General features: G+C 43.9%; 2 protein-coding genes across 12 annotated transcripts in view; one reads left to right on the plus strand and one right to left on the minus strand.

Annotated features, from left to right (window-relative positions):
* The window catches only part of ART3 (ADP-ribosyltransferase 3 (inactive)), a 114,997-nt gene extending 110,070 nt beyond the window's left edge, over positions 1-4,927 (minus strand). For 2 of the 4 annotated variants that reach the window (XM_051819675.3, XM_008267721.5), the window contains exon 1: positions 4,759-4,927. The gene's annotated coding sequence lies outside the window, so the exon portion shown is untranslated. The remainder of the gene's footprint in view (positions 1-4,758) is intronic. The other 2 variants (XM_070047992.2, XM_051819673.3) reach the window with 1 other exon arrangement.
* Positions 3,995-13,922, plus strand: CXCL9 (C-X-C motif chemokine ligand 9). 8 transcript variants are annotated; one of them, XM_089303223.1, is made up of 7 exons: positions 4,907-5,046; positions 5,460-5,541; positions 6,138-6,247; positions 7,111-7,185; positions 8,529-8,655; positions 10,114-10,198; positions 11,786-13,922. In XM_089303223.1, exons 4-7 carry the CDS (start codon positions 7,122-7,124, stop codon positions 11,882-11,884), a joined length of 375 nt encoding a protein of 124 aa, XP_089159349.1. In that variant the 5' UTR covers positions 4,907-5,046; positions 5,460-5,541; positions 6,138-6,247; positions 7,111-7,121; the 3' UTR covers positions 11,885-13,922. The 8 variants fall into 8 exon arrangements, with proteins under 8 accessions (XP_089159347.1, XP_089159349.1, XP_089159348.1 ...); XM_089303222.1 differs by having other exon boundaries at positions 6,179-6,247; XM_089303221.1 differs by lacking the exon at positions 4,907-5,046 and adding an exon at positions 3,995-4,124 and having other exon boundaries at positions 6,179-7,185.
* Positions 13,923-14,965: the final 1,043 nt, after the last annotated feature.

Below are 14,965 nucleotides of genomic sequence, written 5' to 3' on the forward strand. Positions count from 1 at the left end.
AGGTATGGTGGGAAGAATCACTATATTCCTAAAGTTGTGCTTAAGAAATGCATGAAGTTTTCATTCCCTAAATAAAAGGTTTCTTTGGGGAAAAAAATCAAACCAGATATTTTTTCTTACCACTATAGAAAAAAAAACTAAAAATCAACAATAACAGAAACTTTAGGAATTACACAAATTCATGGAAACTGAACAACACACTCAAGAATGAACTATGGTCACTAAAGGAATCAAAAGTGGGATGAAGATGTTTGGTATAGCAGTCACGATACTACTTGAGATGCCCACAACCCATACCAGAGTACCTGGATTTCAGTCTCGGTTCTACTTAATACCATCTCGGCTCTACAACATACCAAAACTTACAGGATACAGCAAAAGTCATATTAAGGAGGTGTACAGTAAAAAGAACTTACCAAAATACCAAGGAATGTGTGCTTATTCTACCAGTTAAGATACCTGTAACCCATATTAGAGTACCTTGGTTCAATTCCCAGCTGCAGCTCTTACTCCAGCTTCCTGCGATGCAGGCCCAGAGAGGCAGCAGTGATATATTAAGTATTGGGTCCTTGTCATTCAAGTGGAAGACTTGGAATTATGTTCCCAGATACTAAGTTGGGCTCAGCCTAGCCCCAGCCATTATGAGTATTTGTGGAGTCAACAAGCAAATAGGACCTCTGTCTCTCTGCCTCTCAAATGATTAAAAAAAAATAATTTTTAAAAATTGAAGGAAAAAACACCTCCCAATAGAGAAATGCCTAGGCCAACATAGTAAAGGCTGTATATGACACACCCACAGCCAACATCATACTGAATGGGGAAAGGTTGAAAGCATTTCCACTAATACCTGGAACTACACAAGGATGTTCTCTCATTCTACATGGTAGTAGAAGTTTTAGCCACAGCAATCTGGGAATAAAAGAAATAAAAAGGCACACAGATAGTAAAGTAGGGAGTCAAATTATCCCTGTTCCCAGAAGACTCTGCCAAAGGGAGCGAAACAGTGGATGGAAGATCTGAACCTGATTCTGCCTTCCAAATAAACAAGTCTTTAAAAAATGGAAGAAAAGAAGGGGCCTCTGCTATAGCACAGCAGGTTAAGCCTCTGCCTGCAGTGCCAGCATCCCATACAGGTGCCGGTTCAAGTCCCGGCTACTCTACTTCCAATCCAGCTCCCTGATAATGTACCTAGTAAAGCAGCAGAGGGTGACCCAAGTGCATAGGACCCTGAACCCCCATGGGAGACCTGGAAGAAGCTCCTGGCTTTGGCCTGGCTCAGCCCCAGATGTTGCAGCCATTTGAGGAGTGAACCAATGGATGGCAAATCTCTCTCTTCCTCTCTCTGTAACTCTGCCTTTCAAATAAATAAATCTTTTTTTATTATTATTATTTAACAGAGTTATAGACACACACACAGAGAGAGAAAGGTATTCCTTCCATTGGTTCAGTCCCCAAATGACCGCTACGGCTGGCGCTGCGCTGATCTGAAGTCAGGAGCCAGATGCTTCTTCCTGGTCTCCCATGCCGGTGCAGGGACCCAAGCACTTGGGCCATCCTCCACTGCCTTCCGGACCACAGCAGAGAGCTGGACTGGAAGAGGAGCAGCCAGGACTAGAACCTGGCGCCCATATGGGATGCTGGCGCCACAGGCGGAGGATTAACCAAGTGAGCCCCTCAAATAAATAAATCTTAAAAAAAGAAAGAGAAAGAGAACAAAGAGCTAGTAGGCACCAAGCATAAAGAAAAGGAAGTTAATTGCCTGATTTGATCAGTCTATGCTGCATACATGTCTTGAAATATTGTATTACACTTCATAAAAAGCACAAGTATTACATGTTAATCAAAAAAATTTTTTTGTTATAAAAGTGGACATTTGGCCTAGTGGTTACAATGGCAGTTTGGATTCCCTGTGTTCAACTCCTGTTTCCTTTCTACTAATGTGCACCCTGGGAGGCAGCAGGTCATGCGTTGAAGTATTTGAGTCCCTGCCACCCACAAGGAGGAGCTAGACCGAGTTCCTGGCTCCTGCCCTTAACCAGGCTCTGCCGTGGCCATCACAGCTGTTTGGAGAGTGAATCAGCAGACTGGGCAGGTACCTGCATGCTCCCTCTTCCTCTCAAATGAATTTTTTTTTTTAAGTTAAAGAGGATACAAAAATATTCTTAACTTTTGCCCCTCTAGTTCCTAGGAAGGAAAATGCATTAAGAAAGTAAAATCTTTTTAAAAAATTGTTATATTGAGCAGCGTTATATTACTGAGATATTTAAAACAACTCAAACATCCAGCACTGACAATTAAGAGTAGAAATAGGGCCGGTGCCGCGGCTCACTAGGCTAATCCTCCGCCTAGCGGCGCCGGCACACCAGGTTCTAGTCCCGGTTGGGGCGCCGGATTCTGTCCCGGTTGCCCCTCTTCCAGGCCAGCTCTCTGCTGTGGCCAGGGAGTGCAGTGGAGGATGGCCCAGGTGCTTGGGCCCTGCACCCCATGGGAGACCAGGAAAAGCACCTGGCTCCTGGCTCCTGCCATCAGATCAGCGCGGTGTGCTGGCTGCAGCGCGCCAGCCGCGGCGGCCATTGGAGGGTGAACCAACGGCAAAGGAAGACCTTTCTCTCTGTCTCTCTCACTGTCCACTCTGCCTGTCAAAAAAAAAAAAAAAAAAAAAGAGTAGAAATAGGAAGTGTCATTGGAACATTATGTAACTACATCAATAAAAGAAAAGGCTTGCATCAAATAATATTAATCGAAAGATACCATTTGGTGACAAGTGTACATACAGCCGTGAGTGTAAATTTCTTCATGTCACTCCCCTAGTTAAAATCTGGAAATGTCTCTACACCCGAGAGATGGACAAGGCCTTTCATCTGTTTCCTGCTACACGTCTAGCCTCATTTCTCACCACACCCTGTCATTCTGCACTTTACCTTGCCCAAGCACCTGCAGTTTCTAACATGTAGGTACCTTCTCACCCTACCTGCTCAGAATACTTTTCCCCCACCTTCTAATAAAGTGTTCCAAGCACTTCTCCCTTTCAGGGCTAATTCAAACAGCTGGGTTTAAACTTCTAGCCAAGTTGAGGACTTCTCAGCACCTTCAGTCCTTTATCACTCTTCCTCCTACAGCTGTTCATTTACATGCCATTTCCCCCAGTAAACTGTGAGCTCTTTGAGACAGAAATTATTGCCCATATTTGTGTTCTCTGCATCTAGAGTCATAACCTTTAAGGTTTTATGAATTAACTGAAATGAAAGACAAACAGTAAATGAAGTGTCTCAAGAATTTGGATTTTTTCTTGTAAGTTATTTAGATAAGCAATTTAAAAATCCTTTTACATAAATATGGCTATTTTAAACATGAAGATATTTTCTCCCTTTCAGGATAAATATTTTTCAAGTTAGGCTGCAGCTTCTTAATGATTGCACATGTACCTCAGGAGACTTCCAAAGTCACAGAGCAAAAATGCTACTGCTATCAACATTAGCCACAGCTGTTCTGGAACCAGCATCCTGATACCCCCTCGCAGGAGTCCCTAAGCTTCACATGAGCGATGGGGGGGAGGGGGACATTAGATAGATTGATGATTCATGATCCCAGGAGGCCAGCTAGCAAGATTAGCCAAGGAAGAACTTGTTCCTTTCTTAGTGACCTGAGACACAGACCGGACACGGAGCTAAAAACCAAGGTTTGCTAGCAGACAGCATACCCTAGCCTAGTATTTTGCAAGGATGGATGGATGGATGGATGGATGGAAGGAAGGAAGGAAGGCAGGCAGGTAGGCAGGCAGGCCGGTGCAGGAAGGAAAGGGAGAAAGAAAAAATTCATAAGGCTAAGATGGGGCTTCGAAGACTTTCAAGAACTAAACCTTTTTCAAGTTTTTTAATACCAGCAATAGAGGGGAAGTCCATGCCCCGAGGCATTAAAACAGGCCTGGAGGTTTCATTATGAGAGCCACTTCCCGTCTCACAAGTAAAAGCAGGACTGATCTTCTCAAAAAAGAAAATCTTTGAAAAGCATAAAAGACAGAGTCACATGGAATACGTAATTGAACAGACCACATCAACTCCTCAACCAAGATGACGGAGGGAGACCGGCCGGAAACCCGCACTCCCGCTCCGCGCGGCTCGCAGGTGGGCGGCACGGGCTCCTTGGGGACACACAGATAAGAGGTTAAAGCTGGGACCCATCTGCTGCCCTTCCGCCCTCCTGCTAAACCTTGGCTCGCTTCCCAGCAATGTGAGAAATCCCTGCAATGCTCTCCCGCCAAGTTTCTGTTTCTCTTAAAAGCTCCGTTTTGCCTCCAGACCCAAGGGCTGTGGGGTTTTCCCTCCTTCCGCTGGGTCAGAAAAGAGGCCTGAGAAACAGGGGTCAGGAGAGGCCCAAGCAGCGGGGAGCGGCCATGCTGTAACGTCTCCGGGCCAGGCCTGCTCGCCGAACAGTAGCCCCGCACCACAGCCGGGAAGCCGCCCCCGAGGGGGTCTGCCCCTCCTGAGGGGTCCACGAGAGCCTCGCCTCAGCACCTCCCCCCCCCCCAAAAGGGTCACCGCCGCCCAAGGACCTTCCCGAGCCTCGCCCTGCGGCCAGCACGCCACTGACCAGGCCCTTCAGGGGGCATCATCCGCAGCCGGCCCCTCCCCCAGCCTCGTGTGGCCCCCACAAAATGGGCCTCTGCTCGCCGCCGCGGCCCCCTCACCTCCCTGGGCCGCGAAGTTGTGGGAAGGCCCGGGGCCAGAAAGGAGCGGTCCCCAGGAACACAGCCATTACCTTTCTCCTGAAGTATCTCCTCCGCTTCAGTCGGACCGGAGCTGGCAGCGGCGGCAATCAGCAGCTCCACGAGAGGCACGAGGGAGGCAGCTCCAGCTGTAACCTCCACGCCGAAGAAGGTTCTGGAAGGCCAGGGGACCGGGCATGCGCAGTATGCGCAAGCGTCAGCCCCCCGGAAGAGGCTGCAGGGCCTTCGGAGCCAGGCTGCGCCGCACATGCAGGCGTCCGACTAAGTGCTGAGACTTACTGTGCGGGGCTTCCAGAACCTTCTGTGCTGCACGCTGCTCGGTACTATGCTTAGCCGTGACCTGCATAGACCTTCCTTCTCTAATGGTAGAAGGCACTAGAAATCATAGGATCATAGAGAAAGGTCACATTGACGTGGATTTAGGCTCAACGAGAGGCAAGTGGGGCCATGAGAGCGTGCAGCGGGAGCCTGACCACACGTGGTGTGGAGCTCAGGGAAGTCTTTGGGGGGACGGAGAGATGATGCTTGCATGGTAAGATTACTGGGCAACAGGGTCCGGATTTAGAGCAGGCACAGGGAAAAGGCATGCGCAAACAGCGCGAGAGGAAGGAGCGTTGTCCCTTTAAGCAATTGAGAGAAGCCACAGTGATGGGAGCAGAGAATTCTGCAAGAGGAGGTTGGAAAGGAGCGATCATGCTAGGCCTTGAGGATTTCATGCTCTTTTGTTTCCTAGAAAGAATAGCAACGAGCCCTGCGGTGCTTTGCAGTTGGCAGTGCACAGTTGCTGTCACCCTTAAAAACAACCCGTCAAGTTGGTAACTGATTTTTTTTTCACATGAGGGAACTGAAGCTCACCAAAATTAAGTGTTTTGCACACAGTCGTTAGGTAACGAAACTAGGACCTGATTCCAACCCCACCCTATACATGGTCATAGTCATTACCAAAATTAAGCATAATCACATCAATAAGTTGTACCAAAAATCACCACAAGGGTTTTTTTCCCCCAAAGAAGATTCCTTAATGTTCTATTTAGGCATTAATAATCCATATAAAAACCAGTCCATAATGTGCCATAGAATGCTGATGTCTGTTCTCCCCTTATTGCACAGCATGGGTTCTCAGTATGGTGAGAAGGGGCAGTATTGCTTTAAAGGAGACAAAAATTGATTCTTAGAAGGCTAAAAAATGTTGGCTATTACAGGGATTAGTGGCCCAGCAAGGCTCAGCTCTGCCTACTGAAGTCTTATTTCTTAGGATTTAATTTCTCTCTTTAAAAAGAAATTCAATTTGCATGCCTTAATTTAAATGTATTTTTCCTCAGGAGGGCAGGAGGAGTTCAAAATTCTAAAAAGGGGGGAGGGGGTTGAGAAATGTTTTACAATAATGGAACTTCCATCTCTTGTTGCTCAGCCAGAATCAAGACCACATTTCCTAACTTCCCCTGCAACTAGGTGTGACCACGTGAATAAATAAATTCCGTCCCAGGGGAAGCGATGGACCAGGCTGGGTGTATCTCCAGGATGTATCTGAGAAGTAAGCCCATGTTGTCCTGCCTTCCCACCAACCTGCGCTGAGAAATTAGACATGGTAGCCAGCTACTTTGGGCCATGTGTGTGATGGCAGCGCCCTGGAAATTGTGGTAACACGACAGGATAGAAAGGACCTGGAAGACGTTATGGCAAAGGGCCACATTATAAGCTCTGGCCCACCTGTACAGGCTCTGTCAGGGAGAATAAGTTTCACTCCTGATTAACTACTGTTTATTTGGGTCTGGGTCTTGCAGCTGAGTCCCGATTCTAATTGATGTAACAGTTTAAACAATAATAAATAGTATCAGAATGAAAACAAAATGAGCTTGCCACTAAAGAAAATTACCTGCTTCCTACAGAAATTAAAGTCTTTTAAGTTACAGGGTGGGCAGTATAAGAAAAGATAAATGTAGCTATATTTTTACAAAAGGATGTGGCACAAATAGTAAATGATTTTGAAAAGTCTGGACTTTAATATTTCCTGTATGGAAACCACATTTCCAACCCTGTTATATGATGTTAGTATATTCATTATGTTATCTGTTTTTCAACCAGGTGAGCTTGATAAGGATGCTAAAGTCCACTGCTGTTGCTAGTTTCACATCTCTTACTATAAATTACCCATTTATGTGAAATGGGAATAAAACATGCAGAAATTCCCTTGGATCTGAGAGTAGGGTTTCCCCCAGCACAAAAACAGTGTATGGTTAGTTTAGCTAATCAGCTAAGGACAACAGCCAATCAGAGTTCCAAAGGAAAGTAGATTTCCTAAATAAATATGGTTCCCAAGAGCATGTTTTGTAAAGAATTTCTCAGGCTTCCAATCCAATACAAGAGTGACTTAACAGGACTCCATTCCACCACTATGAAGAAAAGTTGTGTTCTGTTCCTCTTGGGTTTCACCTTCTTGGTTCTGATTGGAGTTCAAGGTAAGGAGTTCTGAATCAGGTTATTAAAGTCAGAGGTGTGAATCACTATAAAAGCCTCTTGGCTCACTGCAGTTCCATGTTTGCATGCATCAGAAGCTGTTTAGTGATGCAGTTTATTTTCCAAAGGTCATAACTTGGACCTGCCAAGTCAAACACTGCTTTATCAGTGTAGGTATGTGAATTCCTGTAAGTGTTCCTTAAATGTTTGTCGGTGACAATGAGAGGACAGACTGTCTCCTAAATTTTTTTTTCACCTGGATATTACTTTTTGATAAGTATGTCTGTGATTAACCAGTTAAGGAAGCATTCGATAATCAAAGAGGTTTTCTGTTTATTGCTTTCGTAACTTAGGCAAATAAGCTTGCTAGAACTCCATTTCCTCATCTGTAAAATGGAAAGTTTGTGGTTAATGTATGTCATTGTAAGCACTGAGTAAATATGCATTGGATGAATGTAAGAATTAATGCATGAAGGTAGTGTATTTTAAACAGTTTACAAAAGTCTAAATTTTGAATTAAGGCAGAGAAAAGGAAGGAGGATGGGATGTTAATTGGCTATTGTAAGTTGAGCTGTCTGCCCAGCACTAACTCTGCTCCACCAAGGTCAGGGAATAAATGGATTTGGAAGTTGCTTAAGAAACTTGATCCATGGGACCAGCATTGTGACGTAGCGGGTTATATCACCGCCTGCAATACCGGCATCCCATTTAGGCACTGGCTTGAGACCTGGCTGCTCCACCTCTGATCCAACTCCCTGATAATGCCCCAGGGAAAGCAGTGGAAGATGGCCCAGGTGCTTGAGCCCCTGCACCCACATGGGAGACCCAGAAGAAGCTCTGGGCTCCTGACTTCCACCTGGCACAGCCCTAGCCATTGCACACATTTGGGACGTGAACCAGTGAATGGAAGATCTCTGTCTGTCTCTTCCTCTCCCTCGCTGTGACTCTTTAAAATAAATTAAAAATAATTTTTTAAAAGAAACTTGATCCATATATGAATTATGTTCCTGTGTTTAACCTGTAATAGGCATTTGTTAAATATTAGGAAAGTCTCTTTTCCTCCTAAGAGTGAGACAGTTAAGAGCAACACCTTTGGACTCAGAGAACAGAGCTGAAATCCTTGCAAAAGCCCTGTGGCTTTCTTCTTACTTAACCTCTGTGAACCTTCTCTTCCTGATCTATGAAATGGAGGTAATACCTGCTTCGGAAATTTATTGTGATGATCTACAGATACTTGGTAATTAATAGCAATAGTCATGATTAAGGCAAATGTATCATTTGATGGCTCACTTAAGTTGAGAAATTGCCTTCAGCCTATGTGTTCTGCTCTTTCTCTTTCCCACAGGAAGTCCAATAATGAGGAATGGACGCTGTTCTTGCATCAGCAGCACCCAAGGGAAGATCCACCTACAATCCTTAAAAGACCTTAAACAGTTTTCCCCAAGCCCTTCCTGTGGGAAGACTGAAATCATGTAAGTAAACTCTCATGCAACACACAAGTGCCATATTCGCAGAGACATTAAGTTTCGTGGGATTACTTCCCCTGGAGTGCTTCCTGTTCTGACACCTAAAATTCAGGTTAGGGCTTCCATAAATCTGGTCTATTCCTTTCTTTTCTTCTCCTTAAAAGAAAAAAAAGAATTCCTGACACAGCTAAGAAACCAAGGATAATATACTATTGAAGTGACTCATTTTCATTGCAGAAAATGTGTAATGTAGATAGCTGAAAAGAAATAAATGAAATGACTTAAAATCAACCATCCAGTGATAAATACTAATAACCCTTTGGAATATAGTCTTCTAAATCTCCTTCATTGGCTTTGTGTGTACTGCTTTAGAGACTATATATATAAAAAATATATAAAAATATATTGTAATATATTTTAGTAATATATTTGATTATAACTATTATTATGTCATATATAATTATATAATATATTACAAATAATAAAGTTATTGTTTAATAATTATATTTGTAAATATGTTTTTATATAAATAATATATAAAATCTATACTACATACAATTTTTTTTGACAGACAGAGTTTACAGAGAGAGAGAGAGAGAGAGAGAGAGGTCTTCCTTCTTCCGTTGGTTCACCCCCCAAATGGCCGCTATGGCCTGCGTGCTGCACCGATCCAAAGCCAGGAGCCAGGTGCTTCCTCCTGGTCTCCCATGCAGGTGTAGAGCCCAAGCACTTGGGCCATCCTCCACTGCACTCCCTGGCCACAGCAGAGAGCTGGCCTGGAAGAGGGGCAACCGGGACAGAACCGGTGCCCAGACCGGGACTAGAACCCGGGGTGCTGGCACTGCAGGCAGAGGATTAGCCTAGTGAGCCACGGCGCCGGCCTATTACATACATTTGGTACTCTGTTTTTACATCGACACCGTAATCATGACTATTTTCTTATGCCAGTAAATCTTCTCTAAATTCATTTTTAATATAATGTTAATGTTCATAATGCATTCCATCATATGAATATATCATAATTTTTATGACCAATGCCTAGTTTTATAAATATATGTTATTTCTAATTTTTGTTATTTTCAAACTTTTGTGGCAGTATTGTATCTTTAATCTTTCCTATTAACACCTTTCTAGAAATTATAGTTACTAGGTTAAGTAATATGCATATTTTAAGTATTTTGATACCTAAATCTTAGATAACACATGGAACAGCTACTCTTGTTCTCTCAGACTGTACAGAGAAATTAAAGAAAACAATCTTTAAATTATTTCTAGAAGATTTGCTGTAGACAATTTTTTAAAATTCACCAGCCTGTTAATCTTGTTTTAGGAAAACATTTTATTATATTCTCAGTAGGTTCATTAGAAAACTCAGAAGATATTGCTACTTATTTTCACTATCTCTGCAAAAAAATATTTAAATTATTAACAGAGAAAAAAATCTTATTGCTATTTCCTTGGCAGTGCCACAAAGAAGGATGGGACTCAAATATGTCTAAATCCGGATTCAACCGAGGTGAAAGAATTGGTAGAAAAGTGGAAAAAACAGGTTGGTAAAAAGGAAAAATAAAGTTTTCTTTCTTTTAGAAATTAACTTTGGAAGACAGAGAATCTAGGTAGTTCAATGTAAGGATATAGTTTTCAAAATGGTGTCATTTTGACTTGTACTGACTCAAATGATATACACTAAGGATACAAAGGCAATAAAATATAGTCCCTTCTGTAGCAGTTGTGATACAACAAAAGAAATAGAAAATAAAGATATGCACAAGATATTGCAGATTATGGAGGAAGGAGTATTAATTTTATTGGCTGAAGGGGTGGGCTGAAAGTATTAGCAAGACTTCTGATATCAAATGCATTGGATCTGGATCTTGAAAGATAGCGATTCACGAGGAGAGGAAGGATAGCATGACCAAAAGAGTAGAATCACCAGAGAGCTTGCTGTGCTCAGGAAGCCGGAAGTAATAGAACTGGAGTTTGTGTGCATGGTGTGACAGGACTGAGGTGGAAAAGTAGACCACAATAAAGTGAGAAGATTCCAGCATGGCGCTCTGAGGAGTTGGGTTTAATGAGGGCTGTCTAGTGGTTCACCCACGTACTGCTTGTGCAGCTTTGGCAAGTCACCCTGTGCAAACCTCTGCTTCCTCGTATGTCAAAAATGGATGAGGTGGGGCTGGCGCTGTGGCATAGTAGGTTAAGCCTCTGCCTATGGCACTGGCATCTCATTTGGGCTCTTGTTCGAGTCCTGGCTTCTCCACTGCCACTCTGCTAATGGCCTGGGAAAATAGCAGAAGATGGCCCAAGTGTTTGGGACTCTGCACCCATGTGGGAGACCTGGAAAAAGCTCCTGGCTTTGGATAGGCTCCACTCCAAACTACAGCCATTTGGGGAGCAAACCAGTGGATGGAAGACTTCTCTCTCTCTCTCTCTCTGTCTCTCTCTCTCTCTGCCTTTCTCTTCTCGGTAACTCTGCCTCTCAAGTAAATAAATAAATAAATAAATGTTTTCTTAAAGATTTATTTGAAAAGTTTGAAAGTCAGAGTTATACAGAGAGAGGAGAGGCAGAGGGAGAGAGGGAGAGAGAGAGGTCCTCCATCCGCTGGTTCACTCCCCAGTTGGCCACAATGGCTGGAGCTGCACCAATCCGGAGCCAGCAGCTTCCGGAGCCAGGTCTCCCACATGGGTGCACAGGCTCAAGGACTTGGGCCATCTTCCACTGCTTTCCCAGGCCATAGCAGAGAGCTGGATCGGAAATGGAGCAGCTGGGTCTCGAACCAGTGCCCATATGGGATGCTGGCGCTTCAGGCCAGGCCATTAACCCACTGTACCACAGCACCAGCCCCTAAATCATTTTTTAAAAGTGGGTGGGGTTAGTATCAACCTCAGAGGGTTGTGGTTGGGGCAGATGGGTAGTAAGCAAGGTTGACTGAGGACAGTAATAAGCCAAAAGAGACTAACAGGGGCAATTAGAAGGCTGTTGCTTCCTCCTCAAAGCAGAGAGACTCAGAGAATAAAGCAACTTCATCCCAATCTTGAGGATAAACAACATAGTCTGGAGAGTGTGAATGTGATACAAAGAGGGAGAAGTTGTAAGATTCTAAAATATTACCTTTTTTACACCCTCTCCTCACAGATTAGCCCAAAGAAAAAGCAAAAGAAAGGGAAAAAACAGCGCAAAGTCAAGAAATCTCTCAAAAAGTCTCAACGTCCTCATCAAAAGAAGACTGCATAAGAACCACTTTGCCAACAAGTATTTTCTGTGTTAGAATCTTTTTTTTACAAAAACTCAGAAATAATTACAAAAGCAGATGCCATCTAATACAGATTTGTTAATTTGACTAGCAAATATTAAGTGTTATGAAATTGTAACTGAAGTTATAAAGTTGATTTAAAAACCTGAGTGTTAAGAATTGATGGATGTCATAGTTTTGTTTGTCTTTCCACCCCCACCCATCTGAATTTCATCATGCTCAAGAACGTGCTTTTAGGAATGCCTGCATCTGGACAGATGACCACACCACCATATCCCACACACAACAGCTGCCTGGGAGAGTGGCCCAAGGCGTCCTGAGCCACAGATTGCAACCCCTGGGGAGTGTTGGGAGGCACATTATTAATCAGTAAGACCCAAGACTGTCAGCGTGCTGGTGAGCCAAGCAGCTTGGAATCCAGCTGGACCCCGCCAAGCTGCCATGGCCATGGGCATCTATGTGCCAGTCAGCCTGCAGGCCTCACACCCAATGCATCTGGGAGATCCCTGCCCGCTGTCGCTGGGGATCCACCACTGGAGATCACCAGTGCTTGGCCTTTAGAGTCTTCTTTCTGGCTTCTGTGGCCATGTGACTCCATCTTTCCTGCTCAGATGACCACATCATCCCCTCTGGTTCCCCTCTGCTTCAGTCAATGCAGCTCTTTACATCTGCCACAGTTCAGTGCCCACCTCTCCTCCACTGTGCGCCTCACACGCTCGTCCATGACACTCATGCACCCCCTCTGCTCCTTCCTCATCTTTCCCCCAACATCCCCCGACACACACTCACCCTCGCTCCATTCACTTTCCCAGGCTCAGTTTTTCAAGTCTTGCCTCTTCAATAAGGCACTCTGATTTCATTTGCATCCAGGACCACACAGCGAGCACTTAATTATAACCTAAATAATTTGTATTTGTTTATTCTTTCTTTCCAACTAGATTTTCAGTTCCTAGAAGGCCAGAACTGTAGTTTTTTTTTTTTTTTCTCCTGAATTAGCCACCATGCCTCATAGACTATGGGACTAGGTCGTGAATAACTTCTTAACTGGAGTTGTTACAGGTAGGAGGGCAATTAGAGCATCTTCTCAGAGCAGGCATTGGCTACTTCCGGCCACTCCTTCTCGTCTAACCCCTGGGAACCTCTTTTCTTCATTATCTTCAGGCCATTGTCATTGCAGGGACCAGGGCATGATGTAATCTCCTTGTCTTATTGTGACAGGATGTTGAGTTGGCTTCTACACCAAATAAGAAGCACGTGTTCAGAGCACTGGGATGCTGTGGATTGATTTCATAAACTATACAGGACATCTAGAATCACAGAATCTTCCAGGAAAGGGGACGATAGAGATCAGCCAGTGTCCAATCTCTCCCCATCCAGTTCAAACATTCCTTCAATATCTAACAAGGTGGCCACGAAGATCTTTTTGAAAACTCATTTTAGACAACAGTTGATCATGTTGCAGACTTTTCAAAGTATTGTGGTCATGAAATAGCACACCAGCTTCCATGAGTGTAGGGAACTGAGGATTCCAAGAGCTGGTGAAACCAGCACGTTCTGTTAGCAGGGGCTTGGTGGAAGTCCTGGCAGGCTCCGGGGCTTGGGAACTTCCCTAGCGTGGAAGCTGAGTGAAGTGCACAGCAGAGGATGTCCTAGGCTCACTTCCCCGGCTACTGTCACTCCTGCTGCAGGTGATCGTCCCAAACACCTTTAATCATAAAACTACTTAGCTCCTACTGTGTGACTCCTCTGAAAGATCAAATGTTCCACAATTTGAGAGTCTGTGATCCAGTTACCTGGCATCTCACAAGTAAAGTGGACACTATTACTACTAACCAAACACCACTATGTATCTATGACAGATAGACACTAATCGTTTGTCATTTATAAGTACATTTATATTCTATTAACCAATAGTTTTAAAATCCAAGGCAGTACTGGCACATATACGTTGTACTTTGGTATATTTTCTTTGTTAAAAGATGGTGATATCAATAAAAAGGTCATGAATGAGAAAACAAATCTTGATTTTTTTTGTCTTGAACATGCCCTTCAACTATTGCATATTTAACAGTAGTTCTCATGTATCCTTATTCATTTACTTTTTTGTCTTTTATCTCATAACTTTTTTTTAAAGATTTACTTACTTGAAAGAGTTACAGAGACAGAGGAGAGACAAAGAGAGAGGTCTTCCATCTGCTGATTCACTCCCTAAACGACCACAATTGCTGGGATGGGGCCAGGTGGAAGCCAGGAGCCAGGAACTTCTCCCGTATCTCCCATGTGAATGCAGAGGCCCAAGGAACTGGGCCATCTGCTGCTGCTTTCCCAGGTGCATTAGTAGGAAGCTAGATTGGAAACAGAGCAGCTAGGACTCGAACTGGTGCCCATTTGGGATCCTGGCACTGCAGGTGGCGGCTTAACCTGCCGTGCCATAGCACTGCCCCCTCTCATAAGGTTAATCATGTATTGAGATTAAGAACATGTAGGCCTTGAATGAGTACAGAAGAAACATCTATGGAAAATATGACAATGCTGCCTTACAACAATCATTCACTCATATGAGTAATGAGGAATTAAATTTATTGCCTAATCCTTAAGAGTAACACTATTCCAGGAACCAGGACTATGGTTTAACAGGTAAAGCTGCCACCTGCAGTGCTGGCATCCCATTTGGGCACTAGTTCAAGTTCTGGCTGCTCCACTTCCAATCCAGCTCTCTGTTATGGCCTGGGAAAGCAGTGGAAGATGGCCTGAGTCCTTGGGCCCCTGTACCCACGTGCGAGACCTGGAAGAAGCTCCAGGCTCCTGGCTTCTGATCAGCCCAGCTCCAGCTGTTACAGCCATTTGGGGAGTGAACCAGTGATGGAAGACTCTCTCTCTCTCTCTGCCTCTCCTTCTCTCTCTGTGTAACTCTGCCTTTCACATAAATAGATCTTTTTTAAAATAAAAAAAAGAGTAAAACTGATGAGAAGATATAAGCCCAAGAAATTACAAATTTCCTTGTTTTGATCTTTGATCTCTTTTTTAAAAGATTTATTTATTTGAATGTCAGAGTTACACAG

The sequence above is a fragment of the Oryctolagus cuniculus genome, chromosome 8, assembly GCF_051225735.1.
Source record: "Oryctolagus cuniculus isolate XC-2025 breed Fujian yellow rabbit chromosome 8, ASM5122573v1, whole genome shotgun sequence".
Taxonomy (NCBI): Eukaryota; Metazoa; Chordata; class Mammalia; order Lagomorpha; family Leporidae; genus Oryctolagus; species Oryctolagus cuniculus.

What these genes read in the sequence shown, in the direction of transcription:
- CXCL9 (XM_089303221.1), top strand. Translation starts at nt 7,035, where the DNA reads ATGGTTCCCAAGAGCATGTTTTGTAAAGAATTTCTCAGGCTTCCAATC. An exon ending in GGTTCTGATTGGAGTTCAAG is followed by an intron (nt 7,186 to 8,528) that starts GTAAGGAGTTCT and finishes TCTTTCCCACAG; the next exon opens with GAAGTCCAATAATGAGGAAT. An exon ending in TGTGGGAAGACTGAAATCAT is followed by an intron (nt 8,656 to 10,113) that starts GTAAGTAAACTC and finishes TTTCCTTGGCAG; the next exon opens with TGCCACAAAGAAGGATGGGA.